At 42.1% G+C, this 23984-nt stretch overlaps 1 protein-coding gene across 3 annotated transcripts in view; it reads right to left on the bottom strand.

Annotated features, from left to right (window-relative positions):
- Positions 1–23984, bottom strand: part of IMPG1 (interphotoreceptor matrix proteoglycan 1) — a 134247-nt gene that overhangs the window by 12477 nt on the left and 97786 nt on the right. For all 3 annotated transcript variants that reach the window (XM_019830878.2, XM_019830877.2, XM_019830876.3), the window contains 2 exons: positions 20198–20709; positions 17023–17242 (listed from right to left, as the gene is read on the bottom strand). In XM_019830878.2, the coding sequence (XP_019686437.2) occupies positions 17023–17242; positions 20198–20709 (732 nt within the window). The remainder of the gene's footprint in view (positions 1–17022; positions 17243–20197; positions 20710–23984) is intronic.

Genomic DNA, 23984 nt, shown 5'->3' on the forward strand with positions numbered 1-23984 from the left:
AGCGTCCGGCTTCAGCCAGGTCACGATCTCGCGGTCTGGGAGTTCAAGCCCCGCGTCAGGCTCTGGGCTGATGGCTCAGAGCCTGGAGCCTGTTTCCGATTCTGTGTCTCCCTCTCTCTCTGCCCCTCCCCCGTTCATGCTCTCTCTCTCTCTCTCTGTCCCAAAACTAAATAAACGTTGAAAAAAAAAACTTTTCTTTGGTGTGCTGATGGCCCTCTACTTACATACTTGGAGGGGCACCTACAGCTTCGGGCTTCAGGCAAAGACTGAGAACTGGCTGTGAGCTGACTGTGGGAAGGAAGTGCCACGGAAGAGAAGAGACTGTATGATGAACAAAAGTTTAGTAGAAATTTCTTTTTTTAAAAAACTCTTTTCAATATTTATTTATTTTTTAGAGAGAGAGCATAAGCAGAGTAGGGGCAGAGAGAGAGACACACACAGAATCTGAAGCAGGCTCCAGCTCTGAACTGGGGCTCAAACTCATGAACCTCAAGATCATGATCTGAGCTGAAGTCAGATGCTTAATCCCCTGAACCACCCAGGTGTTCCTAGTAGAAATTTCTTAAGTAAAGCTTTCCCTATGCTTTGATTATTTTCTTTCTTTGTCATATCTTAAAGACATTTCTCCTTAGAATGATGGACTCATTCATCATTCACTGTAGGCCACATGACTCTTTGCCTCCTCCTTAACACATCCCCAGTGCTTTGCACAAAACAAAAATAAAATCAGTCTGAACTTCTCGCTCTCTGTTCTTGATTTGGTCAATACTGATAATGTAAACATTATGTAGTAAAAACCTGAACTGCTCTGTTCTGAACACAATCTGTAGCTTGGAAAGAGAGAGTTCAAGGAGATTTGAGATCAACAGTTGATTAGGAAGAGAACAATTAGATGTCATTTTCTAGAAGAATATTTTCAAGTCATAATCAAGCTGTGTGTGGATTAGAGGAAGGGAAGTCTCCGTGATTGGTGTATAGCCTAGTTGGTCTATAATTGCCCTAGCTTCCTGGATTTGCTTAAGCCCTCTTTAAATACATTATTTTTATGGTGGGCTCTATAGAGAGGTTTCTTCACGAGCCTGTATCATACCCACCAAGTATGACTTGGTGTAGCCCCTGGGCTTACTATAATTGCTAGCTGGCAAAATGACCTAATTTCCTGTCCTTCACGTAGGGAGCTCTTCTGCACAGCAAATTTGACAATCTCTGTCCAGGGTACTTGGCCTTAGTGTGTTGAGCAGTGTTGGGGTCTGCGAGTTTGCAGATGGTGGGAAAGTTCCATGTCCATCCTGGCACCAAGAGGTCCTAAGCCTAGTCTTTAGCTTCCTATGTGGATGCCAGAGGTAGTCAAGGCACTGTCATTCCATTTCAGGACTTGTTCCCAAAGTAGTCTAGGGATCATGATCCTGCACTCCAGCTTCACCAGGAGCGCAGTGACAATGATTTACATAAACAGGGAGCTCACATTTATCTACAGCCATTTTGTGTTTGGCATTGTGTTGGGCACTTCAAACAAGTCTTCATTAATATTCACAACTTTCCTAAGTAGATACCACTGACCTCATTTTCATAAGCAAGAAAACTCAAGTCCATGTTAGCTAGTAAGTATAATCCCAGATTAACATCCACATGTCTGCTTACAACATTCAGCTTTTGATATCATTCTAGTGGTTTTCAAATATGGGGTTTCCAGGAGAGACCTTAGGGCTCCAATGGGCGAACAAGGGATGAGGGCAGGCAAGCATGCCAGCATGTCCACTTGTACGGGTTTACATATCAGACTTCCACGAATGCTTTGAACAAAGGCTCTCTTAACTAAACCGAAGTTCAAACCATCGTCTGCCAAAACTCCTCCATTAGACAGAATGTTTCCTTGTACAAAGTACCGTCTGACACCACAATAACTCCACATTTGTTTCTGTTGCTAAAATGTAACAGCAATAAACATGGCTTGAAGTAAGTGAGCTGTCACATGGGGCTTGGAAATACTTGTATCATTCTGAGATTTCCAGTGTAAGCACATTTTATGTATTAGTTTCTTCCCTGGATTTGCTTATATGATGTCTTTCGTCTGTATGCCAAAGGTCCTGAAAAGCATTCCCAACTGGTTGTGGAGGAAGGATGTCCCCTAGCTCTTCATCATGTGATAAAAACCATTTAAATAAGTGTTCTTTGCCTGCAGGGAACACTTTGAGGAATTTTACAGTTCACATTAAAAGTCCTGTCCTCTCAATAGATGCTAAAAAAGCATTGGACAAAATACAGCATCCTTTTTTGATAAAAACCCTTAAAAAAGTAGGGATAGCAGGACCATATCTCAAGATCATAAAGGCCATAAATGAAAGTTCCACTGCTAATATCATCCTCAATGGGGAAAAACTGAGAACTTTCCCCCTAAAGGTCAGGAAGGATGTCCACTCTCACAACTGTTATTCAACATAGTGTTGGAAATCCTAGCCTCAGCAATCAGACAACACAAATGAATAAGAGGCATCCAAATCGGCAAGAAGAAAGCCAAACTTTCACTCTTTGCAGATGACATGATACTCCATATGGAAAACCCAAAAGACTCCACCAAAAAACTTCTAGAGCTAATACATGAATTCAGCACAGTTGCAGGATATAAAATCCATGTATAGAAGTCAGTTGAATTTCAATACACCAACAATAAAGCAGCAGAGAGAGAAATCAAGGAATCAATCCCCTTTACAACTGCACCAAAAAACATAAAAAACCTAGGAATAAACCTAACCAAAGAGGTAAAAAAATCTATACACTGAAAACCATAGAAAGCTTAGGAAAGAAATTGAAGAAGACACACACAAAAAAATGGAAAAACAATCCATGCTCATGGATTGGAAGAAAAAATATTGTTACAATGTCAATACTACCCAAAGCAATCTACACATTCAATGCAATCCCTATCAAAATAATACCAGGATTCTTCACAGAGCTGGAACAAACAATCCTAATATTGGTGTGGAACCAGAAAACACCCTGAATAGTCAAAGTAATGTTCAAAAAGAAAACCAAAGGGGTGCCTGGGTGGCTCAGTTGGTTAAGTGTCTGACTTCGCTCAGGTCATGATCTCACAGTTCATGAGTTTGAGCCCTATATCGGGCTCTGTGCTGACAGCTTGGAGCCTGGAGCCTGCTTCAGATTCTGTGTCTCCCTCTCTTGCTGCCCCTCACCCGCTCACTCTCTGTCTCTTAAACATAAATAAACATTTAAAAAAAAATTAAAAAAAAAAAAAAAAGAAAGAAAACCAAAGCTGGAGGCATCACAATTCTGGACTTCAAGCTGTATTACAAAGCGGTAATCATCAAGACAGTCTGGCACAAAAACAGACACTCTGATCAATGAAACAGAATACGGAACCCAGAAATGGAGCCACAAAGATATGGCCAACTAATCTTTGACAAAGCAGGAAAGAATATCCAATGGAATAAAGTCTCTTCAGCAAGTGGTGCTGGGAGAACTGGATAGCAACATGCAGAAGAATGAACCTGGACCACTTTCTTACACCATACACAAAAATAAACTCAAAATGGATGAAAGACCTAAATGTAAGACAGGAAGCCATCAAAATCCTAGAGGAAAAAGAGGCAAAAATTTGGCTTTGGTGACAGCAACATCTTACTTGACATGTCTCCAGAGGCAAGGGAAACAAAAACAAAAATGAACTATTGGGACCTCATCAAGATAACAAAGCAAAGGAAACAATCAGCAAAACTAAAGGGCAACTGATGGAATGTGAGAAGATATTTGCAAAGGACATATCAGATAAAGGGTTAGTATCCAAAATCTATAAAGAACTTAACAAACCCAACACTCAGAAAACAAATAATCCAGTGAAGAAATGAGCAAAAGACATGAATAGACACTTTTCTGAAGAAGACATCCAGATGGCTAACAGACACATGAAAAGATGCTCAGCATCACTCATCATTAGGAAAATACAAATCAAAACCACAATGAGATACCACCTCACACCTGTCAGAATGGCTAACATGAACAACTCAGGCAACAACAGATGTTGGCAAGGGTGCAGAGAAAGGTGAACCCTTTGTACTGCTGGTGGGAATACAAACTGGTGCAGCCACTCTGGAAAATAGTATGGAGGTTCCTCAAAAACTTAAAAATAGAACTACCCTATTACCCAGCAATTGCACTACTAGATATTTATCCAAAGGATACAAAAATGCGGATTCAAAGGGGCACATGAACCTCAATGTTTATAGCAGCGCTATTGCCAATAGCCAAAGTATGGAAAGAGCCCAAATGTCCATCAACTGATGAATGGATTCAGAACATGTGGTATGTATATATAACAGAATATTACTCAGTGATTAAAGAGAATGAAATCTTGCCATTTGCAACAATGTGGACGGAGCTAGAGTGTATGATGCTAAGGGAAATAAGTCAGTCAGAGAAAGACATGTATCACATGATTTCATTCGTATGTAGAATTTAAGATACAAGACAGATGAACATAAGGGAAGGGAAGCAAAAATAATATAAAAACAGAGAGGGAGACAGGCTATAAGAGACTCTTAAATACAGAGAACAAACTGAGGGTTGCTGGTGGGGTGTTGGGTGGGTGGGAAGGGCTGAAAGGGCGAGAGGCATTGAGCGGGACACTGGTTGGGATAAGCACTGTTATATGTAAGTGATGAATCACTAAACTCTATTCCTGAAAAAAACTATTTTGATTAAAAACAAAAAGATCATGGTCCTGTTCTCCAAGCAGCTTATACATTCATAGGTTCTTGATGGTCCAAGAGTGTCTTTTCCTAGCTTCCTGTTTCTAGTCATGTTTGTCAGGCCTGAAAACAGACTCTCCTGGTCTGCTAGGCCTTTGAGGGTCTCAGGGGCTCATGTTACCAACTCCAGTTCCTAGCGCACCGCCCTCTTCCCGCTCGCTGCAGAGTGTCCTGTCACTTGCTCGGTAACCTTGGGGCTGTGAATTGATTGACGGCCTTCCTGCCCTGTTCTTTCTCTTCTTTATAATTTCATTCTGCCCTTCTCTTACGCCCTGGCAACACCCACGTGTGGTACAGGAAGTGAAGTATCTCCTTTGATAGGGTCCTGTCCTAAGGCAGAATTTCAGCTCTGTTTGGCTGAAACTCAGGCTTCACCTGGGCTGAGGGCCCCTGAGGTCTTTTTCGTGGACTTCCCCCTCCTCCACCAGGCCATTTCAATGTGATGAAGGCTAGTGTTCGCTAGATGGCGCTCAATAGCAAAGAAGTAGGAATAGATTTAAGGGATGAAATTTTAAGAGCCGGGGCTGCTTCCTCCTTAAAAACCACTGTGCGGTAAGCGCCGTTGGAGGAAACAGAAGTCTGGAAGGAATTGGCGCGGTTGCGGAAGGAGCTGCAGGGGACGGCTGATAGAGCCATTATTACTCTATGATTACCGCGACAGATCCGGCCTGGACGCCTGGGGGAATGTGGTGGAAACTCCTGGATCATCTTTTCCCATTCCCAAAAGGCACAGCTTGGGCTGCGGAGTTCCCAGGCAGGCGGGCCCGCCGCGCCCTGGCGCCCAGCGTGACCAAGCTTCACACCTGGACGCAGTGACCAGATTTCCCACGAGTCGGCGTGGGAGTAAACCTGGCCTAGCGCGCGCCCGCCCGCTGCGGGGACGGGTGGGACGGGGAGAGGAGGGGGGGATGGGGTGGGGGGGGTAGGAGGAGGGGTAGAGGTCGGGGCAGCTGTAGTGCCCTTTCTCCAACCCTCCCCCCCAGCTCTTAGCCAAGGCTTTGAGGTCCTGGTTTCATATGTGGGGACGAGGGGAAGCGTCATTTCTTTGCGTCCCAGTCACTGGTAATCTGCACGGCCCAGGACACATGGCTTTAGCCCAGCATACTCTTAGGTGCTGAAGAACGTGTTTTAAATTCTTTAATCAGAATAAAAAAAAAAAAACCCACCAATTAATATAATCCAAGTTGGATATATTCATCTTTATACCAATGCAGTCATAGGATATACTTTTTAGTATTTTTATTAATTAATATTAGTATTTTTATTACTATTCATGAAAGGCCTAGTTAAGGCAGAACTGGTAGTCTGTTTCCTTCTCAAGATGTGAATATTACTTTAATACAGTGCTTGGTGCTTAGCACTTAGTAATTTGAAAAAACATGGCCCTCCCCTGAGGGTTCCTTTGAGGTGCAGGGGCCTCACCTTCCACACTGGCCCACCTGCTTTATTTTCCCAAATCCTGAGAATATTCTGGGATTTGCTGCACCAGCAGAGGGATTGAGTCTGCTTATCTCTGCTGTCAGTGCAGAAGCCTCCAGGAAATGCCCTGGGCACTTCCCAGTGACTGGCTGTGGTCGTGGGAAAGTAGGTTAGCATCTTTAGGTCTCATTTGGCCCGCCTATAAAATGGGTTCTTTAAACCAGACGATCGCTAATGTCCCTGCAGCTCAAATATAAATCTACCATTCTAGGTGTCCTACTGGAACAAGACAGCAGGAACATTAGCTGGACACGCTGGCACAAACCTCCAGAACTGTGGATGGAATTCGGTGATTAAAAGAACTTTAAGCGGCACCTGGGTGGCTCAGTTGGTTAAACATTCGACTCTTGATTTTGGCTCAGGTCATGATCTCACGGTCCTGAAACTGAGCCCCACATAGATTCTGCGCTGATCATGGAGCCTGCTTGAGATTCTCTCCCTCTCCCTCTGTCCCTCCTTGGCTCTCATGTGTGAGTGCTCTCTCTCTCCAAAAAAGTTTAAAAAAAAAATAAAAGAACTTAAAAAAATCTATATATAAGTTAGTGCTTCATTGTGTTATTATTTTATTATTGGCCAAAACATGTTTAGCTTATGGCTTCTTGCTGAAGGGCTGGATTAGGGTGAGAATAATCATTCAACAATGAATAGCACATGGCATAGCACCATCCATGTGCTTGAAGCTTAATACACATTTGTGGAATTAAATAAATTAGTAATGGGAGTTCTTTTCTGGTTTAAACGGACATGTAATATGAAAAATCTTGAATTTTGCTTTAATTTGCCACCATTCTCAAGAACAACCACCACCAACTATGTATAGTAGGCTCTCAGTAACTCTTTTATGAATGCATGTGTGAATGCCTTTCCACATCTTGCCCCGGATGAGAGGTTCCAGAATTATTTCTGCTCTCGGTCATTATTTATATCTACCAAACTGAGATGTTTTGGGTGCATGGGTGTTAGGGCCTGAGTGTCCCAGGATCAGCTGGCAGAGGGAGCGCTCAGATAGCAGGGGCTGTGGGAGGCTGTGCAGCTGGGCTGAAGCCCAGGCTTCCCTGCAGGGTGTGCATTAGGGGGTTCCATGAAGGACTCTAGGAGCATCTTCAGGAAGCTCCATGGGGAGGCTCAAGTGTGGGATGAGGGCATGGGTTGAAACTCGAGAGGGCAAAAGGTATCTGGCAGTCCAGCCAATACTGGGGTTCCTTAATGAAAGCAGGTGTTAACGGAAAATGCCTGGGGATGGCATCCCAGGGAGCACGGGACAGCAACAGAGTAAAAACAGGAGCCAGAGACACAGGAGATGGGGCCGGGGCAGAGGCTGGGAGAGTATCCTGGAAGGAGAATTCCTGTGGCTGCTTCAGCTTGGAAGGGACCCCCTGGCAGAGCCAATAACACAAATATAGGGGACAGTAGGAAGTTTGGGACTTTTTTCTCTCCTCTCCTCTGTTTCTTTTTTCTTTTCCTTTCCTTTCTTTTCTTTTCCTTTCTTTTCTTTTTGTTTCCTTTCTTTTCTTTTCTTTTTCGTTTGGCATTCTAAGAATGTAACAAAATATTATAGGATATTTCAACTTGGTGAAATGTGACACCTAACAATTCATTTAGGATTAATTAAACTTAAGTGTGTTGTCACTTTTTCCAAATACATTAAACACCCTTTGTATACCCAGCAGGAGGGTTGATAAGACTCTTTTTATAAAGAGGCAGTAAAGTAAACAGACTTGAAGGAAGCACACAAAACTGCCATTGAGTTCCGGTGACAGCACTTGGTGATTGTGTGACCTGTAAAAGGTAAGTTACTTGCACTCCTCTGAAACACAGTTTTTCCAACTGTGGAATGGGGAGAAATCATACCTACTTTGCATAGTTATTTATTAAGATTAAAAATGTCGATAGTGGCTATTACTGTTTTATTGTCATTGTTGTGATAAGTGACATCTACCACTTTTCAGAGCTGGCAACTGAATGCAAATCTTTCAAATTATGCAACGTTCCAGAGAAAATGAGTTTGCCGGTTCACATTCTGGCTGGAAGCATCCTGGATGCCAGAGTCTAATTAATTTCAATGTTTACCATTTACCAGCTTTGAAATCTGCCCATATTTGAGGAGACTTCTTAGGAATCCAAGGAGAGAATAAGTTAGAATAAGTATGTGTAGTTTTGCATGTTTGAAATCTTCAACCTGCACAGCTAACTGGCATAAAAGCCCTACATGCTTCTAGAGAATTTTCATAGCAGCCTAAATGAAAGACGACGCTAGTTGCCAGAGATGCTGGCAGAATAGTGAGCAAGCTGTGATTTATTCAGTTTTTCAGTTGATAAATCACAGATAGTTCTAACATTGGTTTATACTTTCTATATCATAGATTCATTTATTCAGGTTGTTTTCAAAAGGTGAATGGTAAACCACACGCAGTAATAACACTGTGTCGCTTCTACTCCGTGTCTGTACCTCTGCAGATATTACTTGGCCTAACTGATGAATAGCCCTCATTTAGAGGACACATCCAGGAATTCAGATGCTGATCTGAATGTGGAATGATGCCCCCCTAGTAGTCTCATGAGAAGTTTCACAATGTCTCTTCTCTTTGGTCTAAATGTAACAATGGAATAATATTTCCCCCTTCTCCGCATTACTACCACAAACTACATTTCCACCCTGACGTTAGGCCAAAAGAAAATCAATGAAAAATACTTGATTGGATTTTTTGTCAAATTTTGCAAATAGAACTAAATAATTGGTCTGTCTGAGCATTGCCTGTAAATATAATAAAATCAGGGCATAGAGAGAAATGGTAAATCCTCTGACCAAGACTGCCTTCTCTGCTTGACTAACTCTAGACCCCTGACTTCCCCTTTCTTCAGTCTAACGCTCTCCCAGCTGAGCTATTTCGGCAGCTTGCGGACTTCCCCTTTCGTAGTTTAGAAAACTTGTACTTGTAAATTCATTCTCTGCTCGTTTGAGATGTCCATCATCTTTGAAGCTTCTTGCCAGTATTACAACTCAAGAGTGTCTTTCTCAAGGACCTAGGAGCCTCTCTTTTGAAATGTAACCACCAAAGAAGATAGCACCCCCTATCTCCAGTGTCTGTGGGAGGGTAGGAGCCTTGTTGTAGATTGTAAGACAGGAGGTGGACAGGGCATGCTGACTTTCCCATTTTCCATTTCATCCCAACCTCACTAAAATCTGGCCTCAGCTCTTGCCACTCTAGCAGATTGTTTCTGCGAAGGGTTCTGATGACCTCTGAACCGTCAACTTACATGGCCTCTATCCACTGCTCACCCATGGCTGCTGAAACAGCTGACCTGTCTCTCCTGCTCTTCTCTTTCCTCGGCTTCTGCAACACCGTCTTTGGCTCCTTTCACCGACAATCCTTCTATTCCCCATTAAGTGTTGGGGTTTCTCAGAGATTCAGACCTGATTCTCCTTTTCTCCTGCCCTGTACATTGCCCTGGGCCATTTTTTAAAAAAATTTTTTTTTCAATGTTTATTTATTTTTGGGACAGAGAGAGACAAAGCATGAACCGGGGAGGGTCAGAGAGAGAGGGAGACACAGAATTGGAAACAGGCTCCAGGCTCCGAGCCATCAGCCCAGAGCCCGACGCGGGGCTCGAACTCACGGACCGTGAGATCGTGACCTGGCTGAAGTCGGACGCTTAACCGACTGCGCCACCCAGGCGCCCCTCCCTGGGCCATTTTTTACCTGTTCTCTGATTTCAACTGAGGTTTCCCAAATGTATACTTTCAGCACTGGCCTCTGGTCTCTAGACAGCTACTTCATAGGATGGAGGGCAGTTCACCAAATGTCCATTTCTGTAAAACTCATCTTCCCCAAAACATTTTTGGAGTATTTTTATATCCTTAAGCTAGTTTATTAATTTTTGCTTTATTTTTGCATTAAAACATTTAAATGAATTAATGTATCCACCTTGTGTAGCTACCTGTATATTTTTGCTAAGTAGTTTCCAAATTGGAAGTATTTTATGAATGATAAACTCTATGTTTTTATTTTGTAATTTTGAGAATACTTTAAGGGCTGTTTAGTACTTAGTTTGAAGACTTTTTGAGTTTTACAAGATTTTATTAAAGTTTAAACTGTAAAAGACCACAGTTATAAAAAAAAGAAAAGAAAGAAAAGAAAAGAAAAAAGAAAAATAGGACACCAAAGTAGATATAAATAGATTGAACAGGAGCTTTTAGACAACCTGGCTTTAAACGTGCTGGCTCAGCACACCTTTCTCTTCCTTCCAGGCTGAACTCTCTTCCTTCCCTACTTTGTGTCCCAAGCTGCTATCACAGTGAAATAACTGAAGTATCTGAAATTTCCAGAAGTGTCTGCATCTTCCTCCAGCCTTTTTTGGAAGATCCCCTCCTCAACCTCCCTGCCTGTCCTCTCCCCCCACCCCCCACCCCTGGGATTTGCCAAGGTACCACACTCAACATCGCCATCTATCTAGGAAGCCTGCCATGACATTCCCTGGCCTCTGTAGAATTAATTGCTCTGTTGTGCTTCATAACATTTCTGTTCATAACCTGATTATTGTATTTAGTAGACCTGATTAGAGCTTTTTGTATATGTGTCTGTTTCTCTTGGTTGGTAGGCTTTAGCACCTTGAGGGCAGGGATTCACTTTGGGGGTTCTGATGCCTGTAATAGTGCCTGACTGGTACCAGATAACCCCTAAGTGTTTACTGAATATATGAATAAACAGGGTCTCAAATCATGATTGCATTGTCATTGACTTGTCTAACTTCTCTGTAACAGCAAAAATAAGGGCCAGAGGGAGTAAGAAGCTGGTGGTTTAAGAAAACCATCCAACATTTGGAAATAAGGAGAGAAGTTGACCACATAACCTTAAAAGTCGTGCTGGAGCACTAACAATCCCCTCTAGTAAACAGGGATCACCTGTGGGCAACCTTGCCAGCTGCCTACATTTTTACAGTTTCTGGGCTAAGACCAGTTTTAGTTACATAAGTACCTACATAATATCCTCGATTTTGCCTTTTGGCTCCCAAAGCCAAATATTTACCATCTGGCTCTTTAAGACACACTTTGCCGACCTCTAAAAGGCAGTAACTTTGATTTACCATTTACTTTTGGTTATAGCATTTTACAACTCCATAGAGTTAGAAGTTATTGTATAGAAAATGGGTAAGATGATTATACGTTCTCTTTTCTATTTAGCATACCATTCTTAACTCATCATTCTCCTTTTTTCTCTGGCTATATAAAATTTCCATTTCCAGAGCCTCTTTAGACCAGATTCGTCATCTTAATGATTCCCTTATTAATGAGTGAAGCAAACTTTCACACCTGTTTGTATGAAAATTATGTTTTTTCATGTTTTAAGGGTTATGCTCTGATAAGGGTTGGAGGAGGAAGGGATGGTGGGGCTGGTGGCTCCCAGGATGGGGCAACATTGGACACTCATGAGGCAGGAGATCCTCCGGTGTTCTATAGCCTAGTTCTGATCTCCTGTTTCTCCCAAGAAGATGGTAAGGGAAAGGCAAGGGATAAGACACATAGTAAATGTTGCTGTATTTGGCCATCCTGGTTGGGAAAAGGTTAAAATTATAGGATGCCTTCTCTGTTTTCCAAGGATAGATTCCTGGGATTTTCTTCCATAGGCAAAGCTAGGTATTTATTCCTGGCATACAGTATTTCTAGCAGCTGTCCTTCTTCTCTCTAAATATTTCCTTTTTAAATTTTCTTTCAAAGAGAGTTTTCTCAACAGATCGGGCCAGTACTAGTGAGTTCGAGCAAACACTGGCAAGATCAGACCTGAATCGGGGAAGTTTCTTGTATTTGCTAAAATGACCTTCCAGAATTATCTGGGATTTTGATTATAAGTGCCCCTCAGACCTCTTTTACTACATGCTGGGTGATGGGTACTGCTGTACCCAAGCCTTAGACACTAGAAAAGACTATGCCAGCAATAGAGCCACGGACTGTGTAAATTGAAATTTGAGTCCTTGTTGTCCAACCTATGTAATTATCTTCATTTGGGGTCCAGGGACCTGAGAGGAAACAAGATTAGTTGGTTGTACTAGGAGGACATTTTAATCAGCTTGCTTGTCAATCACCATGACAGCTTACACTCCAATATACCACCAAAAGAAGAAAATCTGGATCAGCCAGTCACATTGAAAACCTGGGAGCAAAATACCTGTCATATTCTAGATTAAAGAAAGAAAAAAGGAAGAAAACTATTGAAAATCATCTGCGTTTTAAAATCTAGACACTCATTTTTCTTTTCTATTATCATAATACTAATATTGTACCTATTCCCTCAAACTAAAATTATACAGGATGATAGATGCTAGGAACACTTTACTGTAACTACAGGGCATTTGTTTGTTTGTTTTAGAATATCACTTTAAAAAAAAATTTTTTTTTAATGTTTATTTTTGAGAAAGAGCATGAGCAGAGGAGGGGCAGAGAGAATCCGAAGCAGGCTCCAGGCTCTGAACTGACAGCACACAGCCTGACATGGGACTTGAACTCACAAACCTTGGGATCATGACCCAAGCCACTCAAGATGCTCAACTGCTGCTAGGAATTTATCCAAGGGATACAGGAGTACTGATGCATAGGGCCACTTGTACCCCAATGTTCATAGCAGCACTCTCAACAATAGCCAAATTATGGAAAGAGCCTAAATGTCCATCAACTGATGAATGGATAAAGAAATTGTGGTTTATATACACAATGGAATATTACGTGGCAATGAGAAAAAATGAAATATAGCCTTTTGTAGCAACGTGGATGGAACTGGAGAGTGTGATGCTAAGTGAAATAAGCCATACAGAGAAGGACAGATACCATATGGTTTCACTCTTATGTGGATCCTGAGAAACTTAACAGGAACCCATGGGGGAGGGGAAGGAAAAAAAAAAAAACAGGTTAGAGTGGGAGAGAGCCAAAGCATAAGAGACTCTTAAAAACTGGGAACAAACTGAGGGTTGATGGGGGGTGGGGGGGGGGAGAGGGTGGGTGATGGGTATTGAGGAGGGCACCTTTTGGGATGAGCACTGGGTGTGTTGTATGGAAACCAATTTGTCAATAAATTTCATAAAAAAAAAAAAAAAAAGATGCTCAACTGATTGAGCCACCCAGGTGCCTCTGGAATAGTGTTTTAAAACTCAGGTTCAAGAAGTTTTATAAGATAAGGAGATTAATAGATGTAAGAAGTTCATTAACTGTGTTCAGAAGCAATGGTTGTGGGTGTGTTAGGGTCTGGACTGTCCCTGCCTGGATTGGACCAGGGTGTGAACAGGGATAATTGAGGATGAGGTGCGAGTGTTTGCGTGTGTGTTGTCTGAGTGGGTGCCTGATGGCTGCTTGCTCTTGGGTGGCCCCCTCTCCCTCCTCAGACCCTCCAATGGTAGCTCTTGCTGCTGCCACCGACACGTGTGTGGCTGGCATCCTGCCTCTCCAGCTCTGGTCTGACAAAGTTTCTCCTGGACCAAGCTCTACTCAGCCTCCCCTGAAATTCTCAGCTTGGCCTCCACTTTTGGGCTCTAGTGTTTCTCTTTGTTGTCCAATTTTAGCAAGAATCCCGCTGAGCTGGCTTAGTTAGAATCCCCCATCCTTTATATCTGATCACCCTCAATGTCTAATCAGGTTTCTCATTCTCCACCTGAGAGGCTAAGAGAAAAGTTACCAGGTGTACTCACAACTGCAAAGAAAAATCTTTCCCTTCCCCCCCCTTCCTGAAACTAGCCAGGGCGTGCCCGGTCGTAGTCTGACATAAAGGCGGGAACCAATCAAGTTCTGCTGAGCATTCAAATTTAAATGTCAGCCTATAACAACTCTGTAACCTCAAAAAAAAATCCCTAACTTGTTTGTGCCTGTCTATAAAAGAAGCTGTAAGATCCTTGCTCGGGGCCTCTTGCGTCACCGGCGACGAGTGCGCGGAGGACCGGGTTTGAACCTGCAATAAACGACCCTTGCCGCTTGGCTTTGGCTCTGGACTCTGGTGGTTTGTTTTCGGGGGGGTCTCTCGAATCGGGGCATATCACACCCTCCCTCAGGTGATGTGCGATCATCCTGGCCTGCCTTTAGCAAGAATCCTTTTAGGTTGGGTTAGCCAGAATTCACCCCTTACCCTAGATGTTTCCTCTTGGTAAGTTTCCATCTATTGCCCACCACGCTGCTCTTTAGCTATAAATGCCCACTTGCCCATGCTACATTCAGGGTTAAGTCCATTCTCCCCCACCTCAAGGCCCCACTGCAGTGGTTCCTACACACATCAAGATGGCTGTCCTTGAATAAAATCTTTCTCGCCATCTTAACAAGAGTCATTGAATAATTATTTTTTGATGGTACTGGCTGTCTTCATGGATGCTCAGCCCTTGCCACCACCAACTATCACAGGCTGTCTTTCACTGCCTGAGACCAGCCCAGAGGGACTAGAATTCTCTACTTTTTAGAGACCAGGTCTCAATGAAATGGGACTTAAAGGAAAACTGTGCTTTCTGCATTATGCCTTAGTGATTTCCAGACTCATGGAAATTTGCAGCTAAGTGTGGCATATCAGAAAGTGCTCATTACAAAGTCTTTCTGAATAGAAAAGACATATATCTGATCCCAGCATCCTTCTAAAGTGTCCCTCTTTGGTCATCCTGCAAGTTCCTTTGGGCAGGGACTGACTTTCATTCATCAACGTGTGATCCGGTGGTGGATGGATGTTTATTGTTTTGGATCAAGCATGTAAAATGTAAAAGATGGTCAAGGTCTGATAATCAAGCACTAGCTGGTTACTTGGGTGAGTCTACCCTTGCCTTTGGTGAAATAACTAAACCAGGATCTCTAGCTTCAGGTGGAGAAGCGCACCTCGGCTCCTTGCCTGTCCCTCCTTGCCTGCTCATACCTTCTACTTTCCCCACCTCCCCACTGTTGGGAAGGAATGCTTCTAGGGGCAGGTGGACACAGTGTCCTCTCACAGTAAATAGGAGCCCTTTTAGATATTGGATTTATCCATTTTGATTTAGATAGGGAATTCATAAAGTTTCTTGTTATTTATTTTTAACTTTTATAAAATCTGTATTTGGCTTTCTAATTCTGCTGGGTGTTGCAAATACTCTTTTAGTTAATCCTCATGACTGTTTACTATCTCTTTTCCAGTTGTGGAAATTGAGTGCTGCTGTTAGTACATAGGATTCACATTCAGGACTATGGCCCTCCAAAGTCATTGCTATGCTGTGCTTCCTTCCAACGTCACTAGGGCCTTATGCATCCGTGGCAATGTACCGCCAGCTTCCTGCTCTCTTTCTAAGGTACTACTTAAGTGGCACCTCCATTGAGAAGCCAGCAGGACACCTGAGTTCTCCCCTGTCTCAACTTGGCTCTTTATATTGACCTTCTCATTTGTTGGATGGGTCTCTAAGCAGATTGTCAGCTCTCCAAGGGAGGAAGGAAGAGAGGAAATTGGCCCCTCACCTCTGTTAGGCTTTCCAAATTCTCCTATGTAAGTCCCTGTTCACTGCTTTCAATTGACTGAGGAAATTGGTCTCCTGACCCTAACTGCCTAGCACTCCCTGGTTCCTTCTCAGTTCTGAGGTAGTTTTTAGGGGGAGAGGCAGTATATTACCAGCATTTAGGAGGTCTTTGATTTCTTAGGGGGTCCTCAGGGCTTTCTTAGCTGCCCCTGTTCAGAGGTAAGCACTCCCAGGCTCAGTGCCGAAGGGTGATCTGTCTTTTTAACGATGCCTTACTAAGATAGGAGGCAATTTTCTTAAAGTTGCTCAAAGTTCTGCTCTGTCAAAATATGTGTCTCCCAACTGAGCCTCTTTGTTTGCATTTTGCCCAAGGCCTTTTCCCTCTGCCTTCATTGTTAGTTTACAGAAAGCCAGAAAGGATGTTAAAGATTCACTTCACTAATTCATAGCCAATTAGGAAGCTTTGTGTTGAACCCGACTGGAAGGTCTCATTGGCAGTAGATTTGGAGCCTTGCCCCCTGGCGCTCCAGGGAATTTAAAAAAACTTCCCTTGATTGGTTAGAAAACAGAATTCTGAAACTAATGGTAGAAACAGTTCCCAATTTGGGCATAGCTGGTTACAATGGTACACACACTATGTTTTATTATCAGAATGAATGCTTGCTTTCTATTAGGTAGCTCTGGGCTAACCCCCATTATCTTTAAGAGTCGTCTTCACATCTAACACTTCTTTGTTTTAACCCACACATGGAGCCGATCTGGGGTGTACAAATGGGAAGGGACATTATTTTCTTCTTTCTTTGGTGATAGTGCAGTGGCTTTTTCCCAAGTTTGAATTTTGCTCTAATGATTAGTTTTCTTTCCTCAGGACGCTGTTTCAGTTTCATCCTGAATTGTGTTATTACGAGGAAATGCTGATAGTTAACTATGACTGGAAGGTTTCTTAGGTAGAAACCCTCCAGTTGTTGCAGTTTGCTCAGAAAGTGCTTCTGCCTTCCAGCAGAATATAAATTAGGTTGGCTGTGGCAAATGTTAAAAACAACAACAACAAAAACAATCTCTTAAGACACTGCAGGAGTTGTGTTCTGGGGGGGCGGGGGAGGGATTAAAGCTCCTAGATTGTGAAGGAAGAGGTATGCTTGTTCCCTACTTTTTGATGTAGGAAAACTTGAACCTGCATATTTTAGGGCCCCACCTTTCTAATAAGGTGATCCATTAGCTTCCACAATGTTATTTTATCAAGTGTGACTTTAATTTGAATTTCGTGGCCTCAAAGTTGAACTGTTTGGTAAACAAACAAAACCAAAAACCTCCCACAATTTTCTGGGTTGGAATATCTTACCTGGTTCGACGTTGAGAGAGTAGCTGTCTATCTCCAGGTCAAGTTGTTGGGCTGCGGCAGAACGAAAATCCTCCAAGACCCCCTGCACAGCCTTGGTGAGGTTATATGGCACCGACTTAGCAAACTTCAACTTGCTATTCACAATCACACTCCCGTTTCTGAAGTTAAGAATTTCAAGTTGCTTAAATCCCGTAAGATTGGAGCGTAGATATGGAACCAGCTGCAGAATAAAAGATGGTTGACCCTTAACTGTGTTCTAAGTGCTCAGCTGCCGCTAATTCCATTTATACTCACTTCTCATTATCTGAGGCATACATTTCAGTTCCTGTTTGTTTTTACTTTTGTGTCTGGATTTAATGTGAGACCAGAACACGACTATTTAATGATCTGTTTGCAGTGATTATGTGCCATATTTCCACCTTTCTATTTGTGTATTGAGATGGATGGGCAGTGATTTTCTTCCTGATGAATTGTGAGAACAGAGGATTTTTAAAAATCTAGGCCAATGCTATCAGCAAAGCAGGACTGCCAGGTTCCGTTATCAAAACAAAACAAAACAAAACAAAACAAAACAAAAACCAAGTAAATAAAAACATGTTCCAAACTGAGCCCAGGAGCAGACTGACCTGCTGCTGTATAAATGGGACATTTATTTAGAAGCAACCAATTGAAATGACCCTATTGAAATAACAGCTTACATATCAGCTTGTCTGTCCATGCAGGACATGTTTCATGGTCAACTCATATGCTGTGTAGTAGAAACAGCAGGGAACTGGCAGCCAGGAGACTTGGGTGTTGGTCCTGGAACTGTCCCCAGCTATCTGTGTGACCTTCATCAAACCATTTCTCCATTGCATTGTACCTCAGTGCCCTTATCTGAATTGTGAGGAAGAAGAAAAAGTGGTTCCCTAAGGACTTTTCCCAAACTGTAATTTAATAATCTGAAAAGTAGGCCCCAGGGCATTGTGTTTCAGATTCCCACACCTGCCTATTGGGAGTCATAGCCATCCCTGAGATCATTTTGCAGAAATGTCTGAAGCTCAGCAGTATCTTGCTTTGTTCTTGGCCCTGAAAGTTGGTCCCCTCATTCATGAAGTGACATCTACAAACACAGCACACAGATGCAAGCTAAAATCTCCCAGGCTTGGCCCAGATCTACTTTTTTTGCTGCCTGTCCTCACCCCACCAGGATTTTAACTCTGACCCTGCCCACATTCCAATAGCCATGATTCCCCAGCCCCCCAACCCCCACAGGTTATTGTAAAAATAAAATGAAATTTTATACAAAACGTGAAACTTCTTTTCTCAGTCTACTCTCGGTACTCTCCTACTTACACTGACTGGGCTCATTCTTTGTGTCTTAGCATTGCGTTGGCCTCTGGTGGGATTCCCTGTCTTCATCTGGTATGCAGATGACTAGCTGCCCCCGTCTCCCCAATCCGTTTTCTTCTTCACTGGCATGAGGCTGCCTTGCTGGAGACCACGTTTCCCAGTCTCCCTTGCAGCAAGGTGTGGCCATGTGACTAGTTCCCATCAACAGAATATGAGTGGAAGGGATGAGGGTAACTTTGGTATCACTTGCTTAAGAAACTGCTTGCCCTGGGCCTCTTCTCTCAAGTGGAAACAGGGATTTACCAGTGCCTCAGCCTTGATTGTGTGAATGAAGAAATAACATTGGGGGCTGGCAGAATTATAAGATAGAGGAAATGTGAGTCCCTGGATGGCACTGTAGAGCAGAACTGCCCTATCCGTCACGTTGAAGACAAATATATAAACTTGAATCTTACTTAAGTTACTATATTCTTTTTTTTTCTTGAAGTACAGTTGACACACAATGTTATATTAGTTTCAGGTGTACAACATAGTGATTCGACAAGTCTATGTTATGCTGGCCACAAGCGTAGCTATGATCTGTCACCATACTTAAGTTATTATATTCTTGATCTCTTCACTATGGAAGCTTAGTATGTACCCTCATTAATACACCTGAGCTAGGTGCACTGGGTCTCTGTTCCTTGAGATTGCCCCAGTATCTACTTACCACACTGGGGTGTGTGTGTGTGGGGGGGGGGGGATGGGGGCGGGGAGATAGCACAAAGTCTTACCTTAAAACAAAGTTTTCTTTTAGAGTTCACTTGAAGACTTGGTTTTTATGTGGCTTTAATTTGCATGGTTACTTAACTTATATGAAGCTTACAAATACTTTTCTGGTATTTTCAGAAATTCTACAATTTTTGTGATATGCATTGGGTACTTAACTTTAATTGGCTGTACAGAGGTATCAGAGAGTTGAGCCTTTCTTATTATATACATTTCTCTTATTGTACATGTAGAAAGAAAATAAACGTGAGTTTGGGGGATATTTTATAATCAAAGATATATGCCATCATGATCATCATTTCACTTTCTTTGTTAGGGATCAGGGATGATAGCCATTTAGCTATTTTTTAGTTTTACAGGAACTTAAGAAAAGCTAAGAAAAGAGTCCTTACACTTGAAGTCTTGGCCTCATCTGTTGTGGACCTTTCTAATTTTGAATCCTTCTGTTTTGATGGCTGGAAAATAGCTTGTGGCATTAAAACTTAGGACAAGTTTGCTCCTATTGCTTTTAAATTCCACATCCCATGCTTGAATGGCTATGTACTATCCTTGGGAAAACTAAAATAGGAAGAACTATAATGGGGGTGCCTGGGTGGCTCCGTTGGTTAAGTGTCTGACTTTGGCTCAGGTCATGATCTCGCAGTTTGTGAGTTTGAGCCCTGTGCTGGGCTTTGTGCTGACAGCTCAGAGCCTGGAGCCTGCTTCGGATTCTGTGTCTCCCTCTCTCTGCCCCTCCCCCTCTCACACTGTCTCTCTTTCTCTCTCCCTCTCTTTCTCTCAAAAATGAATAAACATTTAAAAAATTTTAAAAAAGTAAGAACTATAATGAAAAGACCTTAAGGGTAAGATCTCATGAGGCTGAGTGGCAGTGTCTGTCCGGAGTGTCGACCACAGAACTTACTTGCTTATTGGATCTGAATCCATCTCCACACTTTAGCTGAATGCCTTCAGCCACAGCTATCTTAGAGGCTTGTCTCTCTCAACATTCACTGCTCAAGACAGAGAGTGATTGTATTATAAAGTAACAACACAGAAAGGAAGAACACACAGAGAATCGGAAGCAGTGCTTACTCACCAGCTGTGTGAATTGTTGCTCCAGAGCTTGGTACTCTAGAGAGCTCTTGTTGAACAGGTTGTTGGAGAAGGGCATGTTAGCGACTCGCAGACTGAAGAACACTACCAGCTCTTGGCCCTTGCTGGCAGTGGTCATAGAACTAGTGGTGATGTACTGTAAAGCTGGGCTAGGTGTGATATTCTCCAAGAAATGATCCGGGGTAGAAACATACCCACTGAATCTTGGTAGCTGAGAGGAGGCAGAAGCATCAGATATATCCATTACATCTAAGTCTCTCACTATTTCCTGGCTGCCTGATGATGCAGATGGCTGTGAAATTTCCAGAGCCGATTGGCTGATGGTAGAATAATCATCTGTGGGGATGGTTAGTCCTGGGATTAGTACTGTTTGGTCGACGGGCATTATGTCTGTGACACTTTGGTTAGTCAGAGAGAAGATACTTGAGGCAGTAAAGAAAGGTAGAGTGTCTGATAGGGAAGCAGGTGGAGACCAAGAACTGTCTGTGGAAAAAGCTTCCGAGTCCAATTCATTATGTCCAAGTATTTTCCACAAAGAATAGAAAGAAAGAAAGGAAATCCAAAGTCAGACTTAACTTAAAAAAACAAACAAACAGCATTTGCATTGATTGTTTTAACGTCATACATTTAAAGAACAAGAAATTGGTATTGAAAGGATAGATAGTCCCTTGTCCAAACCTAGGGAGAAAAAGGGTGGGTCCTTGTACCCATTTTGTTCAGGCCCAAATAGTTCTGGGAAGATGACACTAAAAGACCACCAGTAACCTAAAATTTCGGGAATTTCTGCCTAGCCAGATACAACACACCTAGGGACCAGCTGGTAAAAACTGACAAGGTCACCAGGTGTTGCCAAAACACAGATGGCACTGGAACATATTTGGATCCCACATTGCCATCTGGAACTCCCAGCCAATTAGCTATGCAGTTTGGGCCCAGAAATTTTATTCACCTTCCAGTCATGCAAGCCTGCATTTTATGCATCTGGATTTTTTTGGATACCAGTGAACACATTTTGGTAGTTTTACCACTTAAAACTTAAATTATGCTTTTCCAATATTGGATAATCTGACTGAATAACTTGCCAATTTGCAAAATGATTTTGCAAAAGTAAAGGTGTGGGTGACACATAAAATGTGAACATTGTATTGGCTATACATCTTGTTAAATATTTGATAGTACTGAAAGATCTTTTCACTTTTACATGAGTATACCTTGATAATTTCTACCACTACTTTGCATTTCTTCCTTGGGTGGGAACACATTGAACCACCAAAGTCTACTCCCTTTTGGGGACAAGATTAAAATCAGTAAGTATTTATGAACTAAGAAAGTGGTTATATGAAACTTTCAGATAAGAGATTGGTGGGTTATTAAAATATTCCAATAAACCTAAATCCAGAGCCACTGACAATATTTAAGGCATTAGGCAGATCAAAACAAGGAGCTTTCTGTGATCACTTCAGCAGCATTTTGGCAAATATGTGGGAAAGCCGAGTTGAAATCCAAATGCTAAGCATGATGAATGGACTGTCTGGATGCAGATATAATCTTTGGACTCTCAGTCAGCTAATTTACTAGAGTGCAATCACCCAAACTGAAAGTCCAAGTGATAAACAGCTCTGAAAGGTAGAATCATATTATATTTATTAGTTTCTTAAAATAAAATCTGCCTGCTGGTGAATTGTACCCAGATTTCAGAGAAGTACCCTCTTTTCTCTCGCTTGGGGAGAATGCTTAGGTGTGTTTACCCATACTTCATTCAAGTGTCATAAACGGTGTTTTCTAACATCCACGATCTCTCTGGATATACACCACAGTTTTATTCAAATCTTCATTGCCATGGACTGAATATTTGTATCTCCCTCAGATTCATACTTTCAAGCCCTAATCTCCAATATGACAGCATTTGGAGGTGGGTCTTTGGGAGGTAATTAGGTCATGCGGGTAGAGCCCTCATGAATGGGATTAGTGCCTTTATAAGAAGAGATGCAGAGAGACAATTTCTCTCTGCCACGTGAGAGAAGGCATCCTTCTTTCTGCAAACCAGAAAGAAGTGCCTCACCAGGAACCAAATCAGCTGGCAACTTAATCTTGGACTTCCTGGCCTCAGACACTGAAAAGTAAATTCCTGCTATTTAAGTCACCTAGACTATGATATATTGTTACAGCAGCCTGAGCTGGCTAAGACATCCATAGAAGGATCTGGGATGAGTAAACGAAAAGGCTTCGAGGGTTATCCGTGATTTGATTGGACTTCTTCGTGTCATGGGGAAATAAATGCTTATAAACCTGTGTTCCTATGACGTGATGTTGCTGCTTCTCTAGATGATAAGGGTCTGGGAAGAAGCACAATGATAGAAATCTGCATTCTGTTTCTGGGCCAGCATCTTATTACTCACACTTTCGTTACTGTATAGACGTTAGCCAGATTAAAATGGTCCACTGCCTTATGTCATCAGCCAGTAAAAGTGAATTCCTAACTCCTTCCCTTTGTAGCACCTTAACACTCATCTGTTACACTCAAAATAAACCTAAAGAAGTCCTTTCACTGACAGAACAGTTGGCTACTTAAATGTAGGATTCCTAGATGAAATACTAGATGAAAATTATTCGTTATTTATCTGAAATTCAAATTTAGCTGGGCATCTCATATTTTTCTTTGCTTATTCTAGCAGTCCTACTTAAGTGTGGTTTTAAAAAACTCTACTCTCTCTTGGCTTGAGACTGAATCTATTAAGGCTATAGGTCATTCTTTTGAAATAAAAATATTGTCACATCTCAGCACCACTTCTAAATGTATTTTAAATAATGATCTTTTCATTAGATCCTTATGTAGAAATTAGACATGGCAGTGACACAGGTCATTTCAACATGAAGTTTTTACACTGCAACAGAGAAGTCAAGCACTGAAAGCCATTTACTTTATCATGAGGTATGCAAAATGAGCAGACTCATAATAACATGACTTTTAGCTTTTATATTACAGTTTGTGTGGGATTCCTGTGAGGGTGTGGGTTGTGTTTATATGTCAGTGTGCATGGTGGGGTTGCTGGTTAGAATCCCAGCTGCTGGGTAGAGAGGAAATGGTTAGTTTGGTCACTTTCTGCATGGGAGACCTGTCTAAAAGCAAAGGTTGCAGAGACATTGGTCTAAACCAAAGTAGATGAGCTCAGGTCAAGCTGAAGTCCACAGTGAGAGAAGCCAGTAATGGGTTAAGATGAGCACAGTGGGGGCAGCCAGAAACCCTACTGGTAACCAGAGGAAGGCAAAGCACAAAATGAGCAAAGTGTGACAGACAAGTGCAGATGAAAGAATATTTTAAATGTTTCTAGGAAAAGATACACACACACTTATGTCATAAACATCAGTAGCCATCTATTTTATGTTTAAAAATCTAAAAAGAGATTCCACAATCTCTTTCAGATCTTCAAGTGGCATGACCAACAATTCTTAATTCTATATCAAACTAATCCATTCTTATTTATCATGACAAGAAAGTTACTACCTTCTTTTTGGCATATTATAGGGACAGGAAATAAGTGTTTATTATACATGCATTGAACAGATAAATACTGATGGACTACTACGTGCCAGGCACTGTTCCAGGTACTGGAATATATCAGTGAGCAAAAGAGTTGAAAGTTTTGGCCCCAAGGAGCTTTCTGTCTAGTAGAGGAAGACAGAAAGTAAACAAGTAAACAATAGGAAATATGTAGTATTCCAAGTGGTGATAAGTGCTATGGAAATAAAGTGGGAAATGGGTGGGAATG

Source organism: Felis catus, chromosome B2, assembly GCF_018350175.1.
Source record: "Felis catus isolate Fca126 chromosome B2, F.catus_Fca126_mat1.0, whole genome shotgun sequence".
In the NCBI taxonomy this organism is placed as follows: Eukaryota; Metazoa; Chordata; class Mammalia; order Carnivora; family Felidae; genus Felis; species Felis catus.